General features: G+C 38.7%; 2 protein-coding genes and 1 pseudogene across 4 annotated transcripts in view; all 3 read left to right on the top strand.

Annotated features, from left to right (window-relative positions):
• The window catches only part of DDX46 (DEAD (Asp-Glu-Ala-Asp) box polypeptide 46), a 71,455-nt gene extending 68,331 nt beyond the window's left edge, over positions 1-3,124 (top strand). For both annotated transcript variants that reach the window (XM_008573570.1, XM_008573569.1), the window contains exon 23: positions 1,267-3,124. In XM_008573570.1, coding sequence (XP_008571792.1) covers positions 1,267-1,314 — 48 coding nt within the window. In that variant the 3' untranslated portion in view covers positions 1,315-3,124. The remainder of the gene's footprint in view (positions 1-1,266) is intronic.
• Positions 3,125-4,890: 1,766 nt separating this feature from the next.
• LOC103591158 lies at positions 4,891-8,003 on the top strand (annotated as a pseudogene).
• Positions 8,004-17,031: 9,028 nt separating this feature from the next.
• LOC103591157 (chromosome unknown open reading frame, human C5orf24) lies at positions 17,032-27,380 on the top strand. 2 transcript variants are annotated; one of them, XM_008573567.1, is made up of 2 exons: positions 17,032-17,267; positions 22,802-27,380. In XM_008573567.1, the coding sequence occupies exon 2, from the start codon at positions 22,805-22,807 to the stop codon at positions 23,369-23,371; it is 567 nt and encodes a 188-aa protein (XP_008571789.1). In that variant the 5' UTR covers positions 17,032-17,267; positions 22,802-22,804; the 3' UTR covers positions 23,372-27,380. The 2 variants fall into 2 exon arrangements, with proteins under 2 accessions (XP_008571789.1, XP_008571790.1); XM_008573568.1 differs by lacking the exon at positions 17,032-17,267 and adding an exon at positions 17,341-17,445.
• Positions 27,381-27,677: the final 297 nt, after the last annotated feature.

Genomic DNA, 27,677 nt, shown 5'->3' with positions numbered 1-27,677 from the left:
TTTTGACTTTTAAAATTGTAGATTAGTTTTGCCTGCTTTTTTTTTTTTTTTTTTTCCTTTTTGTCTTTTTTTTTTTTTCGTGACCGGCAACGGATCGCAACCCTCAGTGTCGCGCCCGGACCGGGACCGGCAACGGGATCGCAACCCTCGGTGTCGCACCTGCACCTCGCTCAGCCAGTGAGCAGCCGGTCTGTATGTGGGATCCGAACCCTCGGCGGGAGCGTCACCACGCTCCCAAGCAGCGCACTGTAGCAGTGCGCCACCGGGCCGGCCCCAGCCTGTTTTTGAACTCTATATAAATGGAATCATATGCTATGTATTCCTTTTGTAGCTAGTTTCCTTCACTCAACATTATTTTGAGATGAATCCATGTTATTGGATGTAACAATAATTCATTCATTTTCATGGCCATATAATATTTGTATGAATATACAAGAGTTCATTTATATATTGAACTTTGGGGTTATTCTAGCTTTTATTTTTATGAATAACACTTCTATAAACATTCTTCCATATCTCTTCAGTACACATTAGTATGCTTTTTTCTTAGGTGTATACCTTGGAGTAGAATTGCTAATTATAGGGTATATGTAGTTTAGCTTTAAGTAGGTGTTGTTAAGTAGTTTTCCAAAAGTTATTTCAATTTACACTCCCCCTAGAAGTGTATGAAAATTCCAGTTGTACATCTTTGCCAACATATGGTCTTATCAGTGTTTTTAAACTTAGGCAATCATTTCATTTGATTTTGGAAAAAGCAGCCCTTTACAGAATACCTTTCCAAAGGGGGCAGATACATCCCTGTGTCTTTACTGCCAGTGGAAGCTTGTAAAGTTTTCCTACAGTGTGTACATTTCCATGAAGGCCCTTTGGAAGGAAACCTTATCCTTTCTCTAAGAATGTGTTTTTGAGGGCTTTTCTGAAAGTTTTCTTAAAGAATATTCTTTGGAGGGAATTAGAAGTTTAAAGAAAAGAGGGTACACAAAACAAGAGGGACGAAGAAAAAAAGCCTTGATCAAGTGCTTAAGACTATTTCACCAAGGAGTGATAAAGCACCTTGAGCTTGTAGATGCTACCACCATAAGTTGATTGAAAACACGGTTGTCAAGGAGTAGATGAGTGAACCAAGAGAAATGATTAGTTATTGAACAGTTCCTTCATCCTTGATGCAATAATATTAACATTTTTTATTTTAAATGTTTGGTAGTTTTATAAGTTATTAAAGGAAAATATCTTAAATGTTTTTTTTTCTTCTATTTTCTATTGTAGCAAAATTCATACCAACCAACAAATAAAGGAAGATACAAAGTCTTATAGACATCTGGAAAAAAACTTTTACCTGTACTTGTCTGTGATACATGTGGCAATTGTTGTCTGCCATTTACAATGTATTGTAAATTAAGATTTTTACAATTCTGTCTTGCTGATTTTTTTTAAACACAAGAAACCAGTATTTGCAAAAGAAATCTTCTGTCAGTAAGTACCCCCACAATCAGTCGAACTATATTAAAGCAAGCCTGTTTTCACAGTATGATATCCTTAATATAAAAGTTAAATATCAATATTTTAAATATCTGGATAATATTCTAGAGGTTTAAAAAAATGGAAATATTTGGACTTTTAAGTACACAAGTTGCTTAGGGGCCATTCACCTTATCCTGTACTGTCAATGAAATTGTGATCATTTCCTGAGAAAAGGTAAAATTCTCTGTCATATTTTGTGTCCCCCGCCATGAGCTTAAATGTTGCTTGACTCAGTGGAACAATATGAACTAGATTTAAGAATGTTATAATAGTAAGTTTTACAAAATAGTTTCAGAGTTTTTGTTTCAATTTTTATCATCATAAATGGGCAGTAGTTGGACTACTTTTGGTTTTTGTAAAATTAAAGATTTATAGTATAAGAATTTTTTGCATTTCTTTACACTGAGTGTAAAACTCTACAAAGAGTTTTAGTATTTGCTACTTTTAGGTTCCCCTGGCAACCTCTGGCTTCATGCCTAGTTACTCTTTTTTTAGTCTTCCTTAAAAGAAAGTGATTATAGCCTATAAATAGTAAATATGATTCCTTTCTCCCTCTGAATGTGTTTGTTTATAAATCTATGTATATGGCATATATAAACCCCCCTACTTTTAGTCTGATTTTCCTTTGGGATTATTGAGTGGGTTGTGAATTTTCTTTCTTAAAAATCTTTAAGCATAATGGTACCCAAGTTTTAGACTTAGACTTCATCATCTCTCAGTGAAATTTAGTTCATAAGGAATCATAAATTGTATTTTTGAGCCTTCAAGATATAGTTCCTGAATATTCTAATTTAAATTGTTATAATTGGATTACCTAATATTCTTTTCAAGACTCCTCGTATATTAAACTTCATATTATTATCAGTTCTTGAAAAAAATAACTTTTTAAGGAGTTAAATAGATATATTTCTTAAATTAAGAGACACAAAAGTTCTTTAAATATTCTTGACTTATATAGTTTAAAAAAAAGAAAAATCAAAGCATATTATAGTTGTTAAAACAAATCATCTTACTAGTACATTTAATGGCTAAATTGACGGGGAATATCAGTCATTTCTTTAATATAAAGTTATCCTTACTGAAAAAGTAAGGTATAACTGGGAAATACTCTTGGATCCCTCACACGTCCACTTACTTTCTTGCAGGAAGAAAACAGACAAAATACATGTAACAACAGAACCAAATAAACCATTTACTCTAAAATTCCAGGCATTGTGGGCTCCTTTTCCCCCCTAGTTTATTTATTTGTTTATTTTTATCACCCAGTGGTAGTTTGTTTTTTTGATAGAATATTTAGCAGTCCCACATTGGTGACAATTGGTGCTTCCTTCAGGCAATTGGATCACTTTGAGATTCAGAGTTTTATGTCATTTTAGCATTTCCTTCCTTTGTGTATCTAGTTGTGATGAGCCATTCATTGATAGTATTTTGTTCTAAAATGAAGCATATTACTGTTAGTACGTTTTTTAGTATCACACTGACTGATTTTTAAAATTTGAATGATGTATAGACTTTAGTTTTTTTAATGCAATATGAATATTTGCTCATGTTTTCTAAATTCCTTATAAAATAAAGTTAATTCGATCTGCATTTTTCTAAAAAATTATCTTTCTCAAATGCTTTTTCTTCTGCTGTTTCTAATTTGGCTCATACTGGTAGACATGTGGGAGAGGTATTGTACTCTGTGTATCTTTATTAAAAAATTCTAGCAATTTACTATCCAAAATATTTACAGTTCTGTTCCAAAAATTTCTTCTCAAAGAAACCTCTTAGTCTTTGATGTTCTTTGTATTTAGTGTAAGAAAAATATAAGTGAAATAATAGGTTCATTTTTTATTTGGAGTTTTACCACAATGACATTCTTTCATAATAGAGGTACAGAATGAAATGATAATGGCTAAGTTCTCCCCAGCTCCTTTTGGACACTTTACTGTTTGATATATTTTATGTATTACTGGCCTTTTTGGTGTGTGCATGGTGTTCAACTCGTAGTTGCAATGTACTTGTGAGTGTTGATCCTTCTTTTGAGGCAGGCAATCCCTTTGTATAGAGTTAGTTTTGTTTTGTTTGTTTTAAAGGAGAATCGGCTCTTGAATACTTTGAATTTATAAATCCCATTTAGCCAGCTGTGGGATCTGCTTCTAAATAACACGTCAGAATTTTGTAAATCACAAACTAGAAAGCAAAGTCACTAAAGTTATAACTTAGAGGTTTCTGAACTCTTTTTGTTCTGGTGCCTTGCTTTGTTTCTTGAAGCCATCAGCTAAAGTCCTTTAGTGACAGATTAATATAGTGCTTAGGAGCTGGGGAGAAAATGATAGTTGAAATGAGGTCTAGGGTATGTAAATAGCTACACTATTTAGTAAAGTGTCCCATTTTGCTCTTTTATAGATCATGCTAAGTTCTTATAGCAGGTAGTAGTTCTGAGTGGCTAGCCCAATTTGGTCAGTGAAACTACTCTTCCACTTACATGTGAGCTTGGAGCTGCCAGTTCTTCATATTTTGTTACATAGTTTTATGTAAGAATGGGAATCTACTGGCATTTTCTTATGCCTTCTGCATCTGGCATGAAAAGCTGCAGTTTATCTTTAAAAAGGGTGTGTGTGAGTGTGAGTGTGTGTGTGTATATAAATATAAGGGAAGAGAGAGAAAGACAGTGAATGAATATGTGTGGAGGGTAGATAGGGTCTTAAGTTTTTATTTAGTTTAGGTGTAACCATCAGAAAACCTTAACAAAATCTTACTGCAGTGGGACATTTACCTTGTAGCATAACAACATCTTCTTACATGCCACTTAATGGAATATCTGCCCTATTCTTAGGCCAACTCTCTGGAGCTACATTTTCCTCACTAGGTAAAGATTCTCTGATAATGTTGGCAGTTAATGGATATTTGAAGGTCCTTTTTCCTGTATCAATTTACTATTTTCCTCAGGCAGGAGTTCAAGTAGGAATGTGGAAAAAAAGTGTAAACAAACATATTCTTAAAATATCCCCATGTTATCAGTGCTTTTCCCTTTATAGTACTGTGTGGCTTACTGGTATGTGTGTGTGTGAGTGAATACTGTCAAATGACATCATTACTGGTGAGGAATTTACTTTTGATTATTTTTCTTGACCTTGTTCTCTTCCAAATATGGTATCAACTTTTAGGAGTTCATGATTTTGAAGTTCAAGCCTTTAAGAAGAATTTCTAAGTCTGCATTAAACTCTGTTCTGTTGGAGAGGGGGAAAATATTATGAAATAAAAATGAAAGTTTAACCCCTTTGGATAATTAGAACTCAAGAGTTACTCTCAGATATTAGGATTACTTTAAAAGCTAGAGTTTCAGTTCACTAGTGCGATAATTTGCTCTTGGGAGTCAGCACCATGGTGTTGCACTGCAAGATTGGCCTGTCCATCCTCAACAGTGACCTGGCCAATTTAGGATTTGAGTGCCTCCGGATGCCAGATTCTAGGACTGATTACCTGCACCTGGACATAATCGGTGGGCATTTTGTTCCCAGCATCACTTTTGGTCACCCTGTGGTAGAAAGCTTCCTAAAGCAGCTAGGCCACGACCCTGTCTTTGACATGTACATGGCAGGCTGGAACAGTGGGTAAAGCCAATCGCTGTAGCAGGATCCAATCAATACACCTTTCTTCTTGAGGATCCTGAGAACCTGGGGTCCTCTCCGATAAAGACATTCGAGAGAATAGAATGAAGGTTGGCCTTAACCATTAAACCAGGAACTACACTTGAGTATTTGGCACCATGGGCTAATCAAATAGATATGGCCTTGGTTATGACAGTGGAACCTGGATTCAGAGGGCAGAAATTCATGGAAGATATTATGCCAAAGGTTCATTGGTTGAGGACCCAGTTCCCATCTTTGGATGTGAAGGTTGATGGTGGAGTAGGTCCTGATACTGTCCATTAAAGTGTAGAGGCAGGACCTAACATGATTGTGTCTAGCAGTGCCATTATGAGGAGTGAAGACCCCAGATCTGTGATCAACCTGTTAAGAAATGTGATCAAGTTTGGATGTGTTGTCCCCTCCAAAACCATGTAGAAATTTGATCCCCAGTGTGGCAGTGTTGGAAACTGATTGACTCATGGGGGCAGATCCCTCATGAATGGATTAATGCTGTCTCTGGGGGAGGAGGGGTAGTGAGTGAGTTCTCGCTCTATTAGTTCCTGTGAGAGCTGATTGTTTAAAAAGACTCTGGTACATCCTCTCGCTCTCTTGCTTCCTCTTGCCATGTGATCTGCTTTTACCCGCCAACTGCCTGCCACTTTCTGCCATGAGCAGAAGCAGCTTGAGGCCCATACCAGATGCAACTGTCCCAGAATCGTAAGCCAAATAAACCTCTTTTCCTTATAAATTACCCAGTCTCAGGTATTTCTGTTATAGCAACACAAAATGGACTAATACAGAAAATTAGTATCGAGGAGTGGGGTGTTGCTATATAGATACCTGAAAATTTGGATGCAGCTTTGGAACTGGGTAATAGGCAAAGGTTGGAGGAGTTTGGAGGACTGAGAAGAAGACAAAAAGATGAGGGAATGTTTGGAATATTTTAGAAATTGGTTAAATAGTTGTGACCAGAATTCTGATAGAAACGTGGACAGTAAAGGCCATGCGGATGATGAGGTCTCAGATAGAAATGAGGAACTTATTTGGAATTGGACAAAAGATAAACTTAGCTACACCATAGCAAGGAGCTTGGCTGCATTGTGTCCATGCCTTTGGACTTTGTGGAATGTGGGACTTAAGAGTTGTGAACCAGAATTTTTGGCAGAAGAAATTTCTAGGCAGCAAAGCATTAAGGAAGCTTCATGGTTACTTTTAACAGCCTATGCTCAGTTATGGTGGCAAAAGCATGATGTAAAGCCAGAATTTAAAAGGGAAGCAGAGCATAAAGATTTGGAAAATTTGCAGCCTGGCCATGAGGTAGAGAAACAGAGAGCAGGAGAAAACGCAAGGGTGAAGCAGATAAACTGTTTGCTAAAGACATTGTCTTGGTAGTGAGGCAGCCAGATGCTAATAACCAGGACAATGGGGAAAAAACCCTAAAGGCATTTGAGAAGTTTGGAAGGGTGCCCCACCCATCACAGACCCTGAGGCCTAGAAGGACTGAGTGGTCCCGGAGGACAGACCTGGGGCGCAGCTGCCCTCGGGGACCTGCTCCCTGCATCCCAGCTGCTCTGGCTGGAGCAGCCCCTAGTGTGGTTTGTGCAGCAGTTCTGGAGAGTAGAAGCCTGAAATCCAGGTGGCGTCCACATTGTAAGTCTGTAGGCCAGCAGGACGTGAGAGCAGTGGAGGCGTGGCAGCCTCCACCCAGATTCCAGAGGATGTATGGAAAAGACTGGGGGCCCAGGCAGAGACCTGCCGCAGGGGCGGAGCCACTGCTGAAGCCATCTACTAGAGCAATGCTGAGCAGGAAAGTGGGGTTGGAGCACCCACAGAGAGCCCCCACCAAGGAAATGTCTAGTAGAGCCAAGGCAGCGGGGCTGCCACCAGGACCCCAGAATTACTGGGTCACTGGTAATGCGCAACACAGGCCTGTAAAAGCTGCAGGCACCTGTGCAGCTCACTGGGCTGTGCTTGGCAGAGCTGTGGGAATGAGGCTGCCTGATGCTTTGGGGACCAGATGCCCATTTGTGCCCAGGATGCAGGACTAGGAGTCAAAGAAGATTATTTTGGAGCTTTAAGACTTAATGTCTGCTCTGCTGGGTTTCGGACTTGTTTGGGGCCTGTTTCTCCTTTTTTCTGGCCTATTCCTCCTTTTTGGAATGGGAATGTGTACCCAATGTCTGTTCCTCCATTGTTTCTGGGCAGTAGATAAATTTGTTTTTGATTTTTACAGGTTCACAGCTGGAAGGACTTTTGCATTTGATCTCAGATGAGACTTTAGACTTTTAAGTTGGTGCTGGAACAAGCTAAGACCTTTGGGACTGTTGGGATGGAATGATTGTGTCTTGTGTGTGAGAGGGACATAAGTTTTGGGGGGGGCAGGGGTGGAATGATGGAGTTGGGATGTGTTGTCCCCTCTAAAACTCACGTGGAAATTTGATCCCCATTGTGGCAGTGTTGGAAACTGATCGAATCATGGGGGTGGATTCCTCATGAATGGATTAATACTGTGCCTGGGGGAGGGGGGATTAATGAGAGAGTTCTTGCACTATTAGTTCCTGCAAGAGTAGGTTGTTTAAAAGACCCTGGCACATCCTCCCTCCCTCTCTCTCTCACTCGCTCGCTTACTCTTGCTTCCTCTCGCCATGTGATCTGCTTGTACCCACCAGCTGCCTGCCACTTTTCCGCAATGATTAGAAGCAGCCTGAGGTCTATGCCAGATGCAGCTGCCCCAGAATTGTAAGCCAAATAAACCTCTGTTCTTTATAAATTCCCAGTCTCAGGTATTCTGTTATAGCAACACAAAATGGACTAATACAAAATGTTTGCTCAGAAGCTGCTCAAGAACATTCTCTTGATAGATGAACCCACAAGGAGCCCAATATTTCTGCTCATGAGATCTCCTTTTTACTGGAAAATAGAAATTTTGACTAACAAATCATTGCACTTGAGGCAGTGCAGCTTTTCTGAGCAATTATTCATTTCAGTGATAAAAATCTATTGTGCAGAATGCTCTGAGAGGTTAGAAGTTTGGTGAGTATATGCTGGAGGGCCTTGTGCCCACCTAGAAGTTGGTGAGTACAACTACATTTTTAGTGATGCAATTTAAAGACTAGTGTGATGAAATACCCTGTTTTTACTGGGAGGCTTAATTTTTGTAAAGAGTAAAAATACGGCTGTTTAAGGTTATGAACAGAAACGTGTCCTAATGCCTAAGGAAGGCAAATTAGCTACTAAGAAAAATTTTTCTGTATTTCTAAACAGGATTTTCTGTGGTTTCTCAGCTGTTTTCCCAAAACAAAGGAAGTCGTATGTTTTTCCTCTTTCATGTCATTTGTGATTTGTTTATAGGCTTGATTATATGAGTAGAATGGAACTTAAAAATGTAAGTTTGGGTGGCATGGCATACCCCATTCTTGCACCTGAAACATTTATTTTTCACTTTTCACCTTATACTTGATTCATAAAAGCTATAAAATTTATGAAGCCCAAGAGCTCTAAAATTCAAGCATAGACTTCTGTCAGGGCGTTTTCATTGTCTAAACTGGTTATTCAGCAATTCTTCCCCAACCCTGGTTTTCTTTCTTTCTTTTTTTTTAAAGGGTGACCAGTAAGGTGATCTTAACCCTTGATTTGTTGTTGTCAGCACCACTCTCTTCCAAGTAAGCTAACCGGCCATCCCTATATAGGGATCCAAACCCGTGGCCTTGGTGTTATCAGTACCACACTCTCCCGAGTCAGCCACAGGCCGGCCCTCCAGCCCTGGTTTTCTTAAACTCACCCACCATTCTTCCCCACTCCCTTTCCCCACCATCCTTAAGGCCAATAAATAACACTGTTGTGTTAACTCTGAGTAGAAAGTAAAAGAAAACCTCTATTTGGAAGTAATGCCCCTTTCTAGCTATTTGACCTCAGCAAATCACCTGATCCTTTTTCGTTAACTCATTGTACATTAAATGTAATTTAACCTAAGGGTCGTGTTGAGGATTAAAAGAGGTAATGTTGTATATGTAAAGCTTCCAGTACTATTCTTAGAATTTAGAGGGTGCTCAACACAAAAATTATATAAATTTATGTTTTGTGGATTATAAAATACTTTGATATAATCTCATTAAATCTATACATCATTTCTGTAAGTAGAAGGACAAGTAATTTTGTCCCTATTTTAAAAACGAAGGGCTGGCCAATTAGCTCAGTTGGTTAGAAAGTGGTGCGGATAACACCAAGGTCAAGGGTTTGATTCCTTTACTGGCCAGCTGCCAAAAAAGCCACAAAAGAAATAAAAAATGAAGAAACTAAGGCTCAGCAATAGGCTGGTAGCATGGAAAGGATCCAGGAAGGCATAGGTTTTCTGGTCTGTATTCTCTTTAAAAATGGAACCCTTGAGAAGTGTGTTAGACTAAAGAAGCTTCTTTTACTTAACATTGTCTTATTTCCTGTCTTATTTTAACCTGTAGCAGAACCAGATGCTGAGAATACTCTGGAACTATGGATGTTGACCCCAGGATATATATTTCATTCCAAGAAAGACCAGGTAGACTAAGAAGTGACAGGGTACAGAGTTAATACATATACTAAATATTGTAACTGTGTTCCAAATTATACAGGGACTACAGATATGTCAGCTACTTCATCGTTGTAAATATTCTTGGTGTGTAATTAATATGGCAAGAAATAACAGGACCAGTGTTAAACTTACTGAGGCTACTATGAGTTTTGAGAAGTAAGGTTTGAAAAATGAATGTTAACACGCATAGAATAAAGATTGCTTGGGTATTTTTTCTATACTTCAGGGTAAAAATTTGTTTCTTAATATTTTTATTTTGGCTTAGGAAAGTTTTGTGCCATGAATAGGTGACATTTAATCAAATCAAAGAACACAAGGCATATAGAAATAATTTTAATTTAAAAACTTACATAAGAGCTCAGTGTCAAGGGTTTGGATCCCCATGCCAGCCAGCTACCAAAAAACAAAACAACAAAAAATTTACAAAGAAGATTATAATGTCAGACTTGACAAAGATTTGAATTTATTTGCCTGGACAACTTGGGTTTGTCTGGCTTTTGTTTTCTTTAGAAATAAATAAACGTACAGGACTGGCTGGTTAGCTCAGTTGGTTAGAGCATGATTTTGTAACACCAAGGTCCCCATACCAGCTGCCAATAAGTAAATAATTAAATAAATGTACAGTAAAACTACAAGCAAAAATAAATAAAAGCTAGAGTCTCAGAATTTTAAAAATGTAGCCATATTTAATATCTGGAAATACCCAGTAGCCAATGTTTTGAATATTTGTCTCCACAATTTTGCGATTTATGGAATAAAGAAAATGTGAGGATTCAGTGCAAAAAAAAGTGTTCTTTTCACAGAAAAAGATTCTCATTTGAACTTGGTAGTAGATAGATTTTTAGAAGCCTATCAACTCTAGGCCCTTTTAGCAGTCTTGGGTGTTAAAATGTCCTTGGCCTTTCTTCCTGAAATCTTAGGAGGGTCTCAGGTGCCTTCTAGCCAGCCCAAGCGTTGTTGAAGACAGCATATTTTCTCTGTGCTTGCTTAAGGGAGTATTCTGGGAGCTGAGATTCCCAAAACTCTACTGTGGATTTTGGAAAAGAGTCCTTCCCATCTCCCAAACCAACCCAGGTCCCAAGTCTCTGGCACAAGTTTTGCATATGGAAAGCTTGGTGGATGCCTGGGAGCTTCAAAGAGAGCACAGATTCCTCAATAAGCACATAAAGATAGTGCCTGGCATATGGTAAGTATTCAGTAAATGTTAGCTAGTATTTTTAATACAGTGGGTGAATGGGGGGTTGGTTTTCTTATGTTCTCTGCTGTAAGCTAAATGTTTGTGTCCTCCCAAAATTCATACATTGAAACCTAATCCCTAATGTTATGGTATTTGGAGATGATTAGGTCATGAGGGCTAATGGGACCAGTGCCCTTATAAAAGAGATCCCAGAGAATTCCCTTGCCCCTTCTTCTTTTTTTTTTTTTTAAAGATGACCGGTACGGGGATCATAACCCTTGACTTGGTGTTGTCAGCACCACACTCACCCAGTGAGCTAACCAGCCATCCCTATATAGGATCCGAACCCGTGGCCTTGGTGTTATCAGCACCACACTCTCCCAAGTGAGCCACGGGCCGGCCCTTCCCTTTCCCCTTCTGCCATGTGAGGACATAGGAAAAAGGTAGCTGTCTGTGAACCAGGAAGCAGGCTTTCACCAGGAGCTGCATAGTCAGTACCTTGGTCTTGGACTTCCCAGCCTCCAGAATTGTGAGAAATTAATTTTTGGATTTTTGTAAGTCACCCCATTGTTATAGCAGCCCAAATGGATTAAGACACTATCTTTCCTTTCAGTATTGCTATAAACCTGTGTATTTAGCAGTGATAGTCAACTGCTATTGGTAAGTTAAAATTTAGAAAGCAAGATTCATCTTTTCCTGTGTATATCTTTCATTTCAAATGAAAGTGTTTAAGAACACTTGTAGCCTCAATTGAAAGTCTTTAGAGGTAGCCAGCTTCCGGGTCTGGACAAATATTCTTTTTTTATGGCCTTCTTTTCACATTTGTGCAATCACCATTTATTATTCAAAAGTCTATTAACCGATGGTTTGTCTGTATGGTCTGGCGTACCTTGGGCCAGGCTGAAGCTGTTGGAGAAGCAATGAAAAATGTTGGATTGATTCCAGATTGTATTTCAGGAGTATATACTTTTGAAGAAAAAATGTTGGGAGATAAGTCAAATAGTGTGACACTTAAAAGTGTGCTCTTGTAGAAGTGACAATAAATGGCTATGCTCTTGAAATAGCCTTGACGTTCAACACTAATTGTACATTGTACGTGTGTGATGTGCACTGTGCCCATACTGCTTTTATTATTTGCACTGCTGCTGAAAGTACTGGAAAGAGGGTGTTGTTACTGTAGATGCTGATGTAAAGTATTAAGGAATAACTTAACCTTAAGAACCGGTAAGTGATGTGGCCTTAGCATCCTATTTAAGTTGCTATTCCTTCTCTCTTCAGGATCTGAAGTAACATATTCAATAGGTGTTTCCTTGCCGAGTCTTCCACCATGTCTTAAATTGGAAAACATGGTATATAGATTACCAACATGTCTGTACAGTTTTTACACAGTGAGCTGGCCAAATCCTGGTGACAGAGTTAACTGGAATGGCAAGTAATTACAGACTGAGCATATCTAATCCAAAAAATCCAAAATCTGAAATGCTCTGACATTTGAAAGTTTTTGAGCACCAACATGACACTCAAAGGAAATGCATTTCAGATTTCAGGTTTTTGGATTAGGGATGCTCAACTGGTATGTATTTTGCAAATATCCCAAAATCTGAAATTCAAAACACTCTTGGTTCCAAGCTTTTCCATAAGGGATACTCAACCTGTACTAAAAATTAAAAAGTAACAAGCATAGCACTGTAAAAACACTGAAAACCTTTGCTCTGGTTAATGATTCTTAGCATTTTAAAGATGCCTTAGAGCATTCTTATCAGATACTGCTTTGAGTGACCCTGAAGCTACAATGTGAATTTTGAACACTTTTCCTAACAGTAACTTTTTTGGTAGTTAAATTCTAGTATGGTTCTTAGAGAAGACTAGCCAACTACTTCTGCTTTACTTCCAAAATATGAATGTGGTCCTCCCTTGCTCCTTTCCCTAATGTAATGAAAACATAAGATGTCTCTAGATTGTAGCACACTTTTCTGAAACCAAAGGATCTCATAAAGAAATATATATAGCATGATAAGGAGAATGTAAAATTGGATGTTAAACCACTTCTTCAAAAGTCCACTGCTCATTCTTCTTACAGGGAGTCCCCTAGCACTTTCTTGAAATCCTTTGCTGTGAAGTTAGAGGGAGCACAGCCCACAAGTCTCTTTCTGACACCAATTGCAAGTTCCGGGGTCCCCAAGACTGTCTTTAGGTTTTATTCAGTAGAAGGACTCACAGAACTCACTGAAAGCTGTTATGCACACAGTTACGGTTTATTACAGTGAAAGAATACAGATTAAAATGAGCCAAGAGAAGAGCCTTATAGGGCAGAGTCCAAGGAAGTTCCAAACGCGGAGCTTCTAGTGCTCTCCCTGTGGAGTCATGGACAATGTTATTTTCCTGGCAGCAATGTGTGCCAGCATACCTGCCTGCCAGAAAATCCTACTTCCCAAAAAAGGGAAGCTTACCTGAGCCGTGGTATCCAGAGTTTTTACTGGAGCTCATCATGTAAGTGTGATCAACTACCTGTATGGCTGATCTCAGTTTCCAGTCCCTGAGAGGTGGAGTTCCACCATGTGACCCAACTCCCCATACTAAATCATATTGTTAGACTATGAGCCAAGGCCCCAGGCAAACAAATACACTATCAAGCATGACATTCCACGGGCTTAGAGATCACCTCCAAGAATCCAAGGGCAAAGGCCAGACCTCTCTTGGGCAAGGTTAAATTCTTTACTTATACCTTCCTTTCTCTCCAATTTTTTAGGTTATTATATTATTTTAAAAATTCTTCCCCTAGCTTTTCACCAGGAGTAAAAATACATCTCCATTTTATAGAATATGATACATTATGGTGTAGCAACAACCCAGAATTCAGTGATTTAAAAAAAAAAAGTTTATTTCTCATCCATACTAAATTCTCTTTCTATGTTGGGGAAATGGAAGCGTCACTTCACATCTTTCTTACTCCAGGATCTAGGATGACAGCACCTCCAACATCTGAAATATCACAGTCTTAATGGCACTTTTATTGGCCAGTGCAAGTCACATGGCTATGCCTGACTTCAGGAGAGGGGAGGCTAGAGAAGTACAGAGGAGCCAAGTAGTGGAAATTAGTTGTAGTAACTATCGTGACATCCAATAAAGGCCTTCCAGAGGTCTACCCTCCATGAATGAATGTCTTGAATGAATGAAATGAGGACCTTGTCACAGAGGTGAGCAAGATCTTATGACTGACTTTGTGCAACTTGAGTGAATAAAACCAGGACAATGGGTAGACAGTAATAAGGAAGCTGATGACTTCAATATGAGGTCAAACTTTTTAGATGTTAGAGCTGGCCTGTGATAAGAGGGGTGGCCTATAAAGGTAATATATTCCTATGTAAAAAGGAGTTATTTGGTTAATGTCTCATTAATGACTATTGTGAAGAAAGTTCGTAGATTTTGGTGAAGTGCTGTTATTTTGTATGGTTATAAAACTTGTCTATTCCATTGAGTCTTTAAAATAGATCAACATATAGCATTAATGAATAGGCATGTCAGAGGGTGAGTAAGCCTGGAATGGTCTCTTCTTTGATCAAATGCCCATCAGGTGATGGTTTATCAAATTGCTAGTGACCCCTGTTTTACTGAGGTCAGCACCTGGAAAAGTCAGCTGATATGTCTGCATAGTTCCAGTTTGGTGGCTGGATATCTTTCTAAAGAGAGCTGGCTGGAGATTTGCTACTGACATTTCCTGGCTAAGGCTGCTTCTGTGAAAGATCTCTCCAGAATAAAGTGGGAATTTTAAGCCTACTTAAATCCTTCCTGCAGCATTCAATGGCTAGAGGTGGTTCCACCAATGTAAATGTACTTGCTGCTATTCTCTCCCCCTTCTGCTCCATCAGTCCATGCCTGGCACCTTCAAATCCAAGCCAAAAACTCAAATTCTCTGCAAGTCTTTCTCAGTTATTCCCCTCAATGTGAATCAAGAGCATTGTGATGAATACTTTATTTACTACTATGAATTCTTATTCAAGATTTTATTGGAATGCCCATATTTGGTTACTTCCAAGAATAATATAACAAAAACTTGTAAAAACTTTTATGGAAAATTTCAAATATTTGAAAATAGTATGATGAACCTCTCAGTACTGATGGATACTTTAAATAGACTAGCTTACTTATTTTCACAGTCCTAGAAGGAGGATATTGTTTTCATTTCACCGCATGTGGAAACTTGGAAGTACAGAGACTTGCCCAAGGTACCACAGGGGGCAAATGGTAGAAACGCATTCAAACCCGGGAATGTCTGACTTCCTTTATTACTCTGGCTACCCCTGTATGGAGCCTGTAAACCACTTGACCTTGTTCATACAAAAGTTTCTGTTTCTCAAGTGTTTTTATGTACAAATGCCATCTCAGACAAAAGTTTAGAATTATGATCTGGAATAGTCATGGCATGGGAATGCTATGATGCATTCTCAAATTCCACTTCAAGAGTAGAAAAGCCTTGCTTAGAGAACACGTTTTTTGGTGAGGCTACTTAACATATGCTTTCAATTCTGCATATGTATTTTTAACTGTTTTTTTGTTTTTGGTGGCTGGCCAGTTGTAGGGATCTGAACCCTTGACCTTGGTGTTTTAACAACTGTGTTTAAAAAAAATTTTTTTTTTTTTTTTTTTTTTTAAAAAGATGACCGGTAAGTGGATCTTAACCCTTGACTTGGTGTTGTCAGCACCACACTCACCCAGTGAGCAACCGGCCATCCCTATATGGGATCTGAACCCGTGGCCTTGGTGTTATCAGCACCGCACTCTCCCGAGTGAGCCACAGGCCGGCCCCGTAAAAAAAAATTTTTTTTAAGTATTTTAACTATATTGGTATTTTCCTTTTATATATAAGCAATACTAGCGTCATCAATCCTGTCTTCTAGTATTTTATAGGGGTAATTAGTTAGAATGATGTGTAGAATCATGTTATGAAACCCTGCCTGCTAGAAAAAATTCTACCTTTCCAATCAGTGGTGCTCACCTGAGCCTTGATGTCCAGTTTTTATTGGAGCTCATTATATAGGCATGATCAGTTGTCCATATGGCTGGTCTCAGTCTCCAGTCCCTCAGTAGGTTGATCAATGGGCTTGCTTGTTTTATGAGTTTTATTTGATTTCTGTCCTGGCTTGTGTGTTTACCCAGAAAAGTTGCTGCTCCTCCTCTTCTGTCAGGGCAGTATCTGGCCCTGTGCTAAGCTTATGGTAGAACTCAATGCTAAGTATTGTCTCCTCAAATAGCCTTCACTGCATGGGGGGAAAGGACACGCTCCCACCTCTAGCCTCCTCCCACTGCTTAAAACAGTGTCTTCCCCTCGGTAGCCGCCCTAATTCTGGATCCTTTCCTAACTTCCAGAAATTAATGGGAGGAAGAACTGAGTAAACTTATCCTTTCTGCTAAGTGTGTTTGTATGAGGTGACCGATATGCCAGAAATCTCACCGTAAATACATAAAAGGAGGAGTTTGTCAGCAAACTACTTGTCTTGTCCTTTCTTGTGGTGGTGTAATGAATATGGCAATTTTAAGGAGATCGTGGATGTAAAAACTTTAAAAAGTATGGGTTGTCTCACAAACAGGCTTTTCATTATCCCATGATCCTGTATTTGGATTATTCCCCATTTTGTTTGCGGGTGGGAATCTCACCCTACCCATCTGTAAGAAACCAAAGGGTAGAGGCTGAGTCTTTTTAACATGCTCTGAGCACTAGCAACGAGATATTAATGAATCTTTTTGCCAACGCGATTAAAAGCAGTCGCTGGGACCAGACTGCTGAGTTCAAATCCTGACTCCACCATTTATTAGTTCTCTTCGAGAAATAGGGTCAGTAGTAGCTCCCACATCAGAGAATTGGGGTGAAAATCGATCCACATAAGGAAGTTGTAAATTCCAGTTTTGGTAGGTCCTTCCAACCCGGCAACTGCGGACGGTCCACGCCAGAACCCGCGCAGTTCAGGCCTGAGCCCAGCCTCCTGCCCGGTCTCACGACGCGCACGCGCAGCCTGGCTGCCGAGGATCCCTCCCCAATTTTGCGTGCTGGTCGTCGGCGGGAGATTGAGTCTCGCGATGCGTGCGTGTGTGCGTGCGCGGTCTTGGAGCACGCTCGCGCACGCCGCCTCTGGCACTACGGGGCTCAGAGAGCCTCTTCCTCCTGCGTCCGGGTTGGTACTGTACGCGGTAGCCGCAGCCGGAGCTGGGAGCCAGCGTCTGCATCGCCGCCGTCGCTACCGCCGCCTTCGCTGCCTGCGCCTCTGCCTTGGACTATTCTCCGCACCGTGCAGAGGCGGCGGGCTAGGGAGAGAGCGGCGCCAGCGTGAGGTTCCCAGCTGATGGGAAGCCCCTGGACGCGCTGAGGGGCCGGGCTCGAGCGGCTGAGGTAGGTGGGCGCGCACGGGTTGGTCAGCTGGCTGGGAGCGGAGTGGCGGCGGCGGGCGCTCCTGGAGAAGGCGAACAGGCGGCGAGAATGGGCGTCTTGCAGCCTGGTGAGAAGGGGTCTCCGACCCACGCCTGCGGAGGGGCTCTGGCCTAGCCCGGAGCGAGAGAAGGCCCCGGAGGTAGCCTGCTTTTCCCTGGGTGTGGAGCCATTACTGGGGGGGAATTCCAACTGTGGCAGAGGGGAGGGGGGAGGGGTCACCCTTTCTTTTCTTTGAGAGGTCAAAATCCGCAGTCTTCTCTCCCCTGTTTGAATAAAACCCTCCCGGCTTCGAGATTGGCGTCTAGATGGAGTGGCCTGTGGACTTCTACGCTTGCAGAACTCGAGTGGACGGACAGCGAGTTATGGATTTTGAATTTTGGAGGGTACACAATCCTTTCTCTAGTGTGGGCGTGAATGTTTTGCGAACTTGTTATTGCTAATACATTGATCGTTGCTTTCGGACACACAACAGGTAATATATTTTTAAACGCCTTATGTCGAATAAGGATTCTGGCCCTGGGGAAACTGCGCTGTGGGACACAGTTAAGGAATAGAAAGAAGACAAAGGAGGCCGTTATATATGTTATGTACTGGTATCAAAACTTTCCTGATGGGGCAGCGTGCACAGCTCCGGGCCTTGGGTGAATAGACTCTCAGAGTGATTGAGGTGGGTCGTAAATGGACACTTCATTTAGAAGTATAAAATCTCATGAGTGTATGTAATTGTTAGCCAAATGACCTGAAATTATGTGGTGTTTGATGTATGGAGAAGAGCAGAACTTGAGTTTCTTAAAAGGAAGGTTTTCTCCATGTTTAGAAAGAAAGCTTCATGCATGTTTTGTGAAGTTGCTAAAAACAGTTTTAGTTCTTTATGTTCGCAATTAAAGGCTGACGCATTCAAGAGAAGAGAAGAGAAAGGAATTGTTTTATTAAAGAAGGGCTCACCGAAAGACATTAGGGTTAAACACACAGTAAAACAACTCCAGGGATGGCAAGTTTTAGCATGTGCTTCAAAAATTCTAATTTAGAGGGCCGGCCTGTGGCTCACTCGGGAGAGTGTGGTGCTGATAACACCAAGGCCATGGGTTCGGATCCCATATAAGGATGGCCGGTTCACTCACTTGGGAGAGTGTGGTGCTGACAAAAATTCTAATTTAGTCACATTGAAAATATATAGAAGCTCTAAGTTATCTCCCTTACTTCAGTGAACCATATTAAAAGATGATCTTTAACCTTTGGTAGTCTACACAGTCTGTTCTATCTCTTGGCTTCCATTCAGTCCAAACTTTGTAGACATGTAGTATTCATTCTGACTGTCTTAAGAAATGTGGCCTGCATGGGCCGGCCTGTGGCTCACTTGGGAGAGTGCGGTGCTGATAACACCAAGGCCACGGGTTCGGATCCCATATAGGGATGGCCGGTTTGCTCACTGGGTGAGAGCGAGGTGCAGGAGCAACGCCGAGGGCTGCACATTCTGACTGTCTTAAGAAATGTGGCCTGCATGGGCCGGCCTGTGGCTCACTTGGGAGAGTGCGGTGCTGATAACACCAAGGCCACGGGTTCGGATCCCATATAGGGATGGCCGGTTTGCTCACTGGGTGAGCGTGGTGCTGACAACACCAAATCAAGGGTTAAGATCCCCTTACCGGTCATCTTTTTTAAAAAAAAAAAAAAGAAAAGAAAAGAAAAATGTGGCGTGCATACTTTCAATGAACTCTATATGGGAAGAGTCTTTCAAGAATAGTTAGCCCTCAAGCCCTGAAGTGGGAGGAGGGAGGTATTATGAAGTGTAGGGTTAATGCTTATGTATGCAAATACTGTATATAAACATGCTTTTTGCATATAAATATATGTGATGGCTCCCATCTTACTAAGTTTGAAGTATGAAAGTAGGAAAGGATTGGTTTTATCTTTTTCCTTTTTTAGTTAACTATTTACATGAATAATTGTCATAGTAAATTTCTTGTCCAGTTTGTTAATCAATTATTGAATAAGCAGAATAGTGTACTGATTTCTTGGCAGTTACAGGGAAGGAAAATATAGAACATATAGACCTACTGTCTTTCCATTGCAATACACGACTTTACTCTTATGTATTTTGTGTCCTAGTGCTTAGAGTAATGTTTTGCATGGGGTTGACCCTCAATAAATGTCAGCTATGTCAGAAGTAAATTGACAATACAAACCAAAGGCAAACGTTCCTGGAGAAGATTAAAGGAATTAGAGATGGGTGCTTTTTTTTTTTTTTTTTAAATTACAGGTCTGATTTTTTAATGTTTTTTTTCAGTGTGAGTTGGTATCTGAATAAAGGACATGTGGCAACATTTTGCCTCTAAAAGTGTTACGTAATTTAAACTGAGGATATACATCCTGAGTGCTGACAGATTGTGAATGTTCTAATATACTAAGAGAAAATGAAGTAAGAAAAGGTTCAGAGGGAAGGTTTTGGTAAATTTAGTGAGAGGTATTGAAAAGGCAGGAACTATAAAATGTTGAAACAAATTATAGGAAGAAATATTTTGTCTCCTTACTGGTAGTCCTACCTGTGGAAGAGAACTTGTACCTTTTTACCTCTTTCTGTTAGAGCTTTCCAGCAGGATGATTTCTGAATAATAACATTGAAAAGGGGCCGAGCCCGAGGCGCACTCGGGAGAGTGCAGTGCTGGGAGCCCAGCAGTGCTCCCGCGACGGGTTCGGATCCTATATAGGGATGGCCGGTGCACTCACTGGCTGAGCGCGGTGCGGCCGGTCTCAAAAAGGACAAAAAAAAAGAAAGAAAAGGGGTTTGCTTTTTCTCTTACAGTCTTCTATTCACAGGTCTGTGTGTTTCTCTTTGTATTTGCATATGGTCTCTAGTCCAACTCTATTGACAATAAATTGGTGTTTTGATTGCTATCTAATTCCTGTGTATATTTCTTAATTAGTTTATGACTTCAAGGGGAGAGGAATGTAGTTGGTCCCTTTACAGATCTCAACATTGGCTTTTCTTCAATTTGAAAAACAGATCTCTTTGACTTTGTAGATGTTACTAACACAATTTGTGGCTGTTTGGAGGGATAGGGGCTAAAGAGGGGATAAAAACTTAAACAGGAATATTTTGAGTTGGGTCTTGTGTTTTCATTTTAGTATAGCTGAGTGATTCTCATGGTGGGAGAATCATTTGGCAACATCTGGAGAAATTTTTGGTTGTCACAAATTTGGGGGAAGGAAGAGAGGTTGTTACTACTGACATCTGTGGGTAGAGAGGCCAGGGATGCTGCTAAACGTCCTTCAGTACACAGGACAAGCCCCTATAACAAAGAATTAACTGACCTAAATGACGGTGCTGCTGTTGAGAAACCCTGGTATAGCTGTATACTGTACCGTAAATTGTTGGTTCTGAAGTCAGATTATCTAAATTCATATTTGGCTTTACCATGTCCTAATGTGTGACCCTGGCAGGTTGCTTAAAGCATGTGCCTCCATTTCTGTAAAATAGACCTAATAATAGTATGTTCCTCATAGGCTTGTACTGAGGATTAAATCAGATAATGTGTGAAGTGCCAAGCTTATCGCCCGGCACATAGAAAATGCCCCAAACTGTTAACTTTCAGCTAATATTATATTTGGAACTCATCTTAAGGTTATCTCTTTATTTCTCATCTGAAATTAGAATTTGAGCTGATAAAATGATAATTAATAACCTAGTTCTCCTGTATCCTTGGGGAATGGGTCAAAAATTACTCCTTTTAATACTTGTGTTTAGCCAAATCTTGTTTTATGTTCTCAAGTCTATAAGGCTTCTGCCATAAACAAGAAGCTTCTCATTGTAGATATTTTTCCTTCATAGTTAAGACTGGCTGACAGCTCTGTATCTGTTGATTCTCAGCAAATATTTTAGTAATTTAACAGAATTTGATTCTATGACTTAATCCCCCCCCCTTTTTTGCCTTTATAAACAAATAAGTTTGTAGTGGTTTTGACTCACATTAATTACCTGTTTGAGTAACTATTTTCATAATTGGGGTCTTGGTGCAGTTTTACATGTATGAAGTATACAGGCAAACATCTAATGAAATGGGACTGGACCTTAATATACATTTGTGACTCTTTTTCTAAATCTGAGTAAGAACCCGTATCTTTATTCATTGCAATATAATACTGTTGTCTTTGTAAAACTCTCATTTCCTGTGTCTAAAATAGCTGTTTTAGGGCTGGCCTGTCATAGTGGTGGTTTTAATACATCCCTTATAAAGAAAAAATAACAAGGATGTACTCATAGAGAAAACAGAAACGTTGGGCTGTTCATTAATAAGTCACAGGGCTCTTGTAAGGGAAGAAGATCCACATCACATTTATGATCAAGGGAGAAAGCAGTGTTGTACATTCAGTTTTTTGTCTTAATAACCATACTTTAAAAATAAAATTCATATTTGGCTTTACCATGTCCTAATGTGTGACCCTGGCAGGTTGCTTAAAGCATGTGCCTCCATTTCTGTAAAATAGACCTAATAATAGTATGTTCCTCATAGGCTTGTACTGAGGATTAAATCAGATAATGTGTGAAGTGCCAAGCTTATCGCCCGGCACATAGAAAATGCCCCAAACTGTTAACTTTCAGCTAATATTATATTTGGAACTCATCTTAAGGTTATCTCTTTATTTCTCATCTGAAATTAGAATTTGAGCTGATAAAATGATAATTAATAACCTAGTTCTCCTGTATCCTTGGGGAATGGGTCAAAAATTACTCCTTTTAATACTTGTGTTTAGCCAAATCTTGTTTTATGTTCTCAAGTCTATAAGGCTTCTGCCATAAACAAGAAGCTTCTCATTGTAGATATTTTTCCTTCATAGTTAAGACTGGCTGACAGCTCTGTATCTGTTGATTCTCAGCAAATATTTTAGTAATTTAACAGAATTTAATAAGTATTATAATTCAGTTATCTTATATGACATTTGTTCCTACCCATGATTAAACTGAGAAAAACAAGCCTTTTTTGTTTGTTTGTTTTGTTTTTGTTTTTGACTGGTAAGGGGATCGCAACCCTCTGCATGGTGAGGTCATAAGTATTATAATTCAGTTATCTTATATGACATTTGTTCCTACCCATGATTAAACTGAGAAAAACAAGCCTTTTTTTTTTGTTTGTTTTGTTTTTGTTTTTGACTGGTAAGGGGATCGCAACCCTCTGCATGGTGAGGTCTGCACCACGCTGAGCCAGTGAGCTCAGCCAGTGAGCGCACTGGCCATCCCTACATAGGATCCAAACCTGTGGCCTCGGTGCTACCAGTGCCTCACTCTCCTGAGTGAGCCACGGGGCTGGCCCAAAACAAGTGTCTTTGAATCTGCTCATGTGTGTTTGTTTATAAGTGGTTTGGAGTCCTGCCTGTCAGCTTAATTTTAGGTAGTCTGCATGGTTGTTGGAAGACAGACTGTTTTCCCACTGAATGCTTTATACAGGTATATATTTGTGTATGTGTATTTATGCATATTTGTCTTTTATTTTTGGTAGAAAATGATGCATCCTGTTGCCAGCAGTAATCCAGCTTTCTGTGGGCCTGGCAAGCCTTCCTGCCTGAATGAAGATGCCATGAGAGCTGCTGATCAGTTTGACATATATTCCTCCCAGCAAAGCAAATACAGCCACACCGTCAGCCACAAACCAATGGTTTGTCAGAGGCAAGACCCATTAAATGAAACACATTTGCAGACTACAAGTGGCAGAAGCATAGAAATAAAAGATGAACTAAAAAAAAAGAAAAATCTCAACCGATCTGGTAAACGTGGCCGGCCATCGGGAACCACCAAATCAGCAGGATACCGGACCAGCACAGGGAGACCCCTGGGAACCACCAAAGCAGCTGGATTTAAGACAAGTCCGGGCAGACCTTTGGGTACAACTAAAGCTGCGGGATACAAAGTCAGCCCAGGGAGACCTCCAGGTAGCATTAAAGCTCTATCCCGTCTTGCCGATCTTGGTTATGGCTGTGGCACTGCTGCTTTTCCTTATCCTATGATGCATGGCAGAGCAGTTCACGGGGTAGAGGAAACCAGCAGTGAAGTCAAGCCACCCAATGAGTGAATGAGACAGGAAAGGAGGGCCAGGTTCAGAAAGAAGATTGTGAATAATCCCAAAGCCTCTTGGTTTTATTTTGACATACATAATTTTATGACCTGGGCTTTCCAAATTTGTTTTCCTGTTTAATTTGTTTTCCTGCTTTTGCTCAGAAGCTGCCATGTGCTGACAGGTGCACTCAGGGCAATAGCAGTGGCATTGTATTTGTACATAGGTTCAAGTGTAACACCTAACTAAATCATTTTTGCTTTTCCTTTATAGTTGTGTTTCATGTTTCATTACTACTTTTGGGCCATTCTTAATCGATGCTTTATGTGTGAACAACTGAAACCATTATACCTATTAGTTGTGAAGTAAGCCTACAATATAATAAAGATACTATCTAAAGTATTTTTAACTGATGGAGCAAAAAAGCAAATGATTCAGGATTACTTGAGGTAATGGCTGTGTGAGTTTTTGTAACATTTATTTTCATGAGACAGGACACAGATTTGTATGCGTTGGCATTTACATACATAGACTGCAGATGTTAGAAAACTTATTTTTAATGTTCTAGGTTCAAACAGCTTTTTATTTATTGATCTACATGGCATGAATTGATTTAACCATTATTTCTGAAAGAATTCTTTAGTGTTTGCCTTTCAGCAGTGATTAAGTTGTGTATTTTTAAATTGCCTAAGAGCATATATACCAAACACTACAAACGATTCATATTTACAGAAATTTTAAACTATTTTATAAAAACTGCACATTACATTTTTGGTGAAATACAATGCATTCTGAGAATAGCATATTTAATATAATAGAAAAAGAAACATTTTAAGGTCTGCATGTAGCTTGTAGTCACTATATTTTGCCTTTCATACAGTTAGTGAGTTCTGAAGTATTATGTTTAAAAGCATTTATTAGTATTGCTCATTTATTTGGTATGTTTTTTAATTTTTCTGAGAAATTGTCCCATTGCATTAGCACTTATTGTGTTTTCAGGTTTATATCTACCAAAGGACACAAAATGAATGGTAGACTGTAAAACTGGTATAAATAGAATGCAGTTTCCTGACAGAACCCAAATATGAAGAAATATATAGAAATCCATCTATGCATGAAACATGTAAAAAATATGTTGGTTAGATTAATTAAAAATCTTATTGTGGCTCCAGTGAGACCACTTCACTCAAAAGAAATTTTGTTTTCCAATAATGTTTGCTTTAGAAGCAAGACAGAAAAGTATTGGATAGATACACATAGTGGAGACAGAGGGAAACCTCTCTTCCCTCCTTTCTGAAAGTAATATTACTTGTTAATACACATTTTATTACTGGCCAGCCGCCAAAAAATGTATATATATACACATTTTATTTATTCTGAGTTTGTTCTAAATAAACGATTGTAAACTTTGGATTTGAAAAAATTCCAGTGAACTTTAAATTAAAGTTACAATGTTTGTACTTGCAATTTTAAATGCCTTTGAGATTAAAATGTAGATTTGCAGGACCCAAAAACTTTTAAAATAATTAAAAATTTAGAGGGTGCTTATTGTGTTGTTTTGGGCTTGCTCTCAGTTAATGCAAACTCTGATTGCATATGGATGTCATGTTTCATACCTTTTTTATCAGGAAAAAAGCAGCAAGCCTTCAGGTGTTCCAGTGATGCCTGACACACTGAGCTGTACTTTATGCTGCTCTTTACAGTAAGAGGTGTTGCATTATATGTGGAGACTATGTGTGCACTGGCATCTAAGACAGTGACCTCAACAATATTAGCTTTGCACATACCGTAGAGAACAATGTTGGATGACTACATAACACTTGTAATATTCTGGCAGCTAAATTGCTACAAAAATTTCTTCTTGCAGAAGCTTAAAATATAAAACTTTTAATAATTTACTCAGAACAGTATAACTTCTGACACACACAAATGCTTGCATCTTTACTCATATGTTCCATCTATCCACTATTTTTATGTATCGGTCATTTAGCTGTTTCTAAAGATAATGTTCAGCAGTTGGCTGCTTAGAAATCTTCTTTTGAGCTAGTTCCTGAAGACAGTTGTTTAATTAAATGTTCTGCCATAGAATAATATACACCTTTGTCAAGGATTTGGTTTCATGTTGTGTTTCATAGTAAAGTGCATTTGACATTTACCTTTCAGTTTATTTTCATTCCTGCTTTTGTTATAAATAACAATAAATAACGATATCTTTCTCCTCTGCCTTTTTCTACATTTCATTCCACCACCACCACTACCACCCTTCTCCTGCACATCTACTCAGTGGTGCTGTGCTGTGTGTCAGAAGATAAAGCAGGTGTATTGTATAATGAATTTTGTATAGATGTATATGAAATGGTGAAATCAACTAAGGGAGGTATATTCATAACAGTGTTTATTATCAGGAGCTATGTCCCAGGGGAAAAAAAGAGGGCAAATGGTTACAGTTTTAAATGGATAAGATTACTTAGAAAGATGAATTTACTGTTCATGTGAGAAGTTACCTGGAGTATTAGGCCTGTACACTGGTGAGAATCTCCTGATTTCACTTTTCTCCTTGTGAACAGTTTACTGGTACCATGCTGAAGAGAAAGACATCTAAGTTATAACATGAATGAAGTCTTAAAATACAAAGTATTTTTACTTCCATATATCTAAAGACTACATTGTGCATCTTTTGTAACACTGTCTTTTGTCATGTTAAACACTGAAATAGCATGTTAAACAGTTGCCTATACTTTAATATAATCAGTTGGGGAAAACTGGCCTTTTCTCCCTGCTGTATGATTATTCCTTGAAAGGTAAATCGCTAATTTTATACTGTGTAATTCTGTTCTTCACAAAATAGGTTTCACTGTTCTATATTAAAACTATTGGTCAAAAAATGATCTGCTATTCAAGTAAGTTTGCTTTACTTTTTTCTTTAAAAAAGATTTTAACATGCCTTATTTATTATTGCTATATTAACAAATCAAGAGCCAATACAGATGAAATTTCCACTTTTGACGGATATGGTCTTGCATAACTAATCTTTAGTATGGGATGATTTTGATACTATCTTTGGAGTTTTGCACTGGATATTAAAAAATATTGGCATGATGTATTGGAAGAGAATAAATAGTATCTGGTTTAATTTTTAATATTTGGGGACATTTAAAAAATCTTTTAATTAGACTAAAAATTCTTTATATTTTTTATTTACTTTTTAAAAGAAATATCTGTCAAAGTAACATCCATTTCAAACTGATGTGTGAATATACCTGTATATTTTAATGAAATTAGAATAGAGTTTCTTTGAGTTAAGGAGGGGGGAAATATCTACATCCATTTATTAGGTTAAGGGTGATCCATCCAGTATAAGGATAACCACAGTGAATAAGATAAAGTAAAAAAAAATTAAACTTCTCCTTTATATTCTAAGAAGCTTTAAAAAACAATTCAAGGGATACTGATGATAACTGCTATTCTGTCAGTCATTGTCTGTATATGCAGTAAAATTTTATGATCTCTCTATAGTAAAATATAAGAGTTCAGAACAGTTGTTCAAAACATCTTTTCCTTGGACATAAAAAATTTTGATGCTATTACACTTTTGTTTCTATTATAGCTTAACTATATGCTATTCAACTCTAGGATGTATCTAAACCTTTGCTTTTTCTCTCTACTCCCCTCAACTAGATAAATCTGTGCTCTCACATATAATGTATCTAATTTTTGGAAAATTTAATGCTATAGTAAATCAAGTGTGTGATTTAAAGTAATCAGACCACTTTGATTCTTTAAGTTTTCACTATTTCCTTTTTCCACAGATAATTATGGAGAAAATAATTACCAATTAACTGATAATAAGCACGCTGTCCTCTGCTGTAAAAAAGTCTGAATAGATACTGTGTATGTTTTTATGTCCATGAACTTGAGCTACTCGTGTGCAATTATGTGTATGGGAATGGAGTAGTGTTCATGATTTGTATCTACATCATCATATGGATGTATATTTATTAATAATAAAGTCATTACTTTAAAACCAGTTATGTTTACAACTTTATTTTTTAGCATAGCACATTTTAGTAGGGAAGTAGTAAATGGTAAACCTTTTTCATGACTGTGGATCTTGTATTTTTATTAGCATTTTGCTTTCTAAAATCTGCCCCTTTATACTTTTAAAAAATATATTTATTTATTTATTTTTCCCCTTTATACTTTTTAATTTTTGTTAAAGCAGCTATATTTATATATTTGTAATTTAAAATCCTTACAGATGGATCTAGTTTTCTTTGCATTTTCTTCCCATTATGAAGATACATCAGACTAATAGTTCTACTTA

Source organism: Galeopterus variegatus, unplaced genomic scaffold (genome assembly GCF_000696425.1).
Source record: "Galeopterus variegatus unplaced genomic scaffold, G_variegatus-3.0.2 Scaffold935, whole genome shotgun sequence".
In the NCBI taxonomy this organism is placed as follows: Eukaryota; Metazoa; Chordata; class Mammalia; order Dermoptera; family Cynocephalidae; genus Galeopterus; species Galeopterus variegatus.
This window is presented reverse-complemented; position numbering and strand designations above follow the sequence as displayed.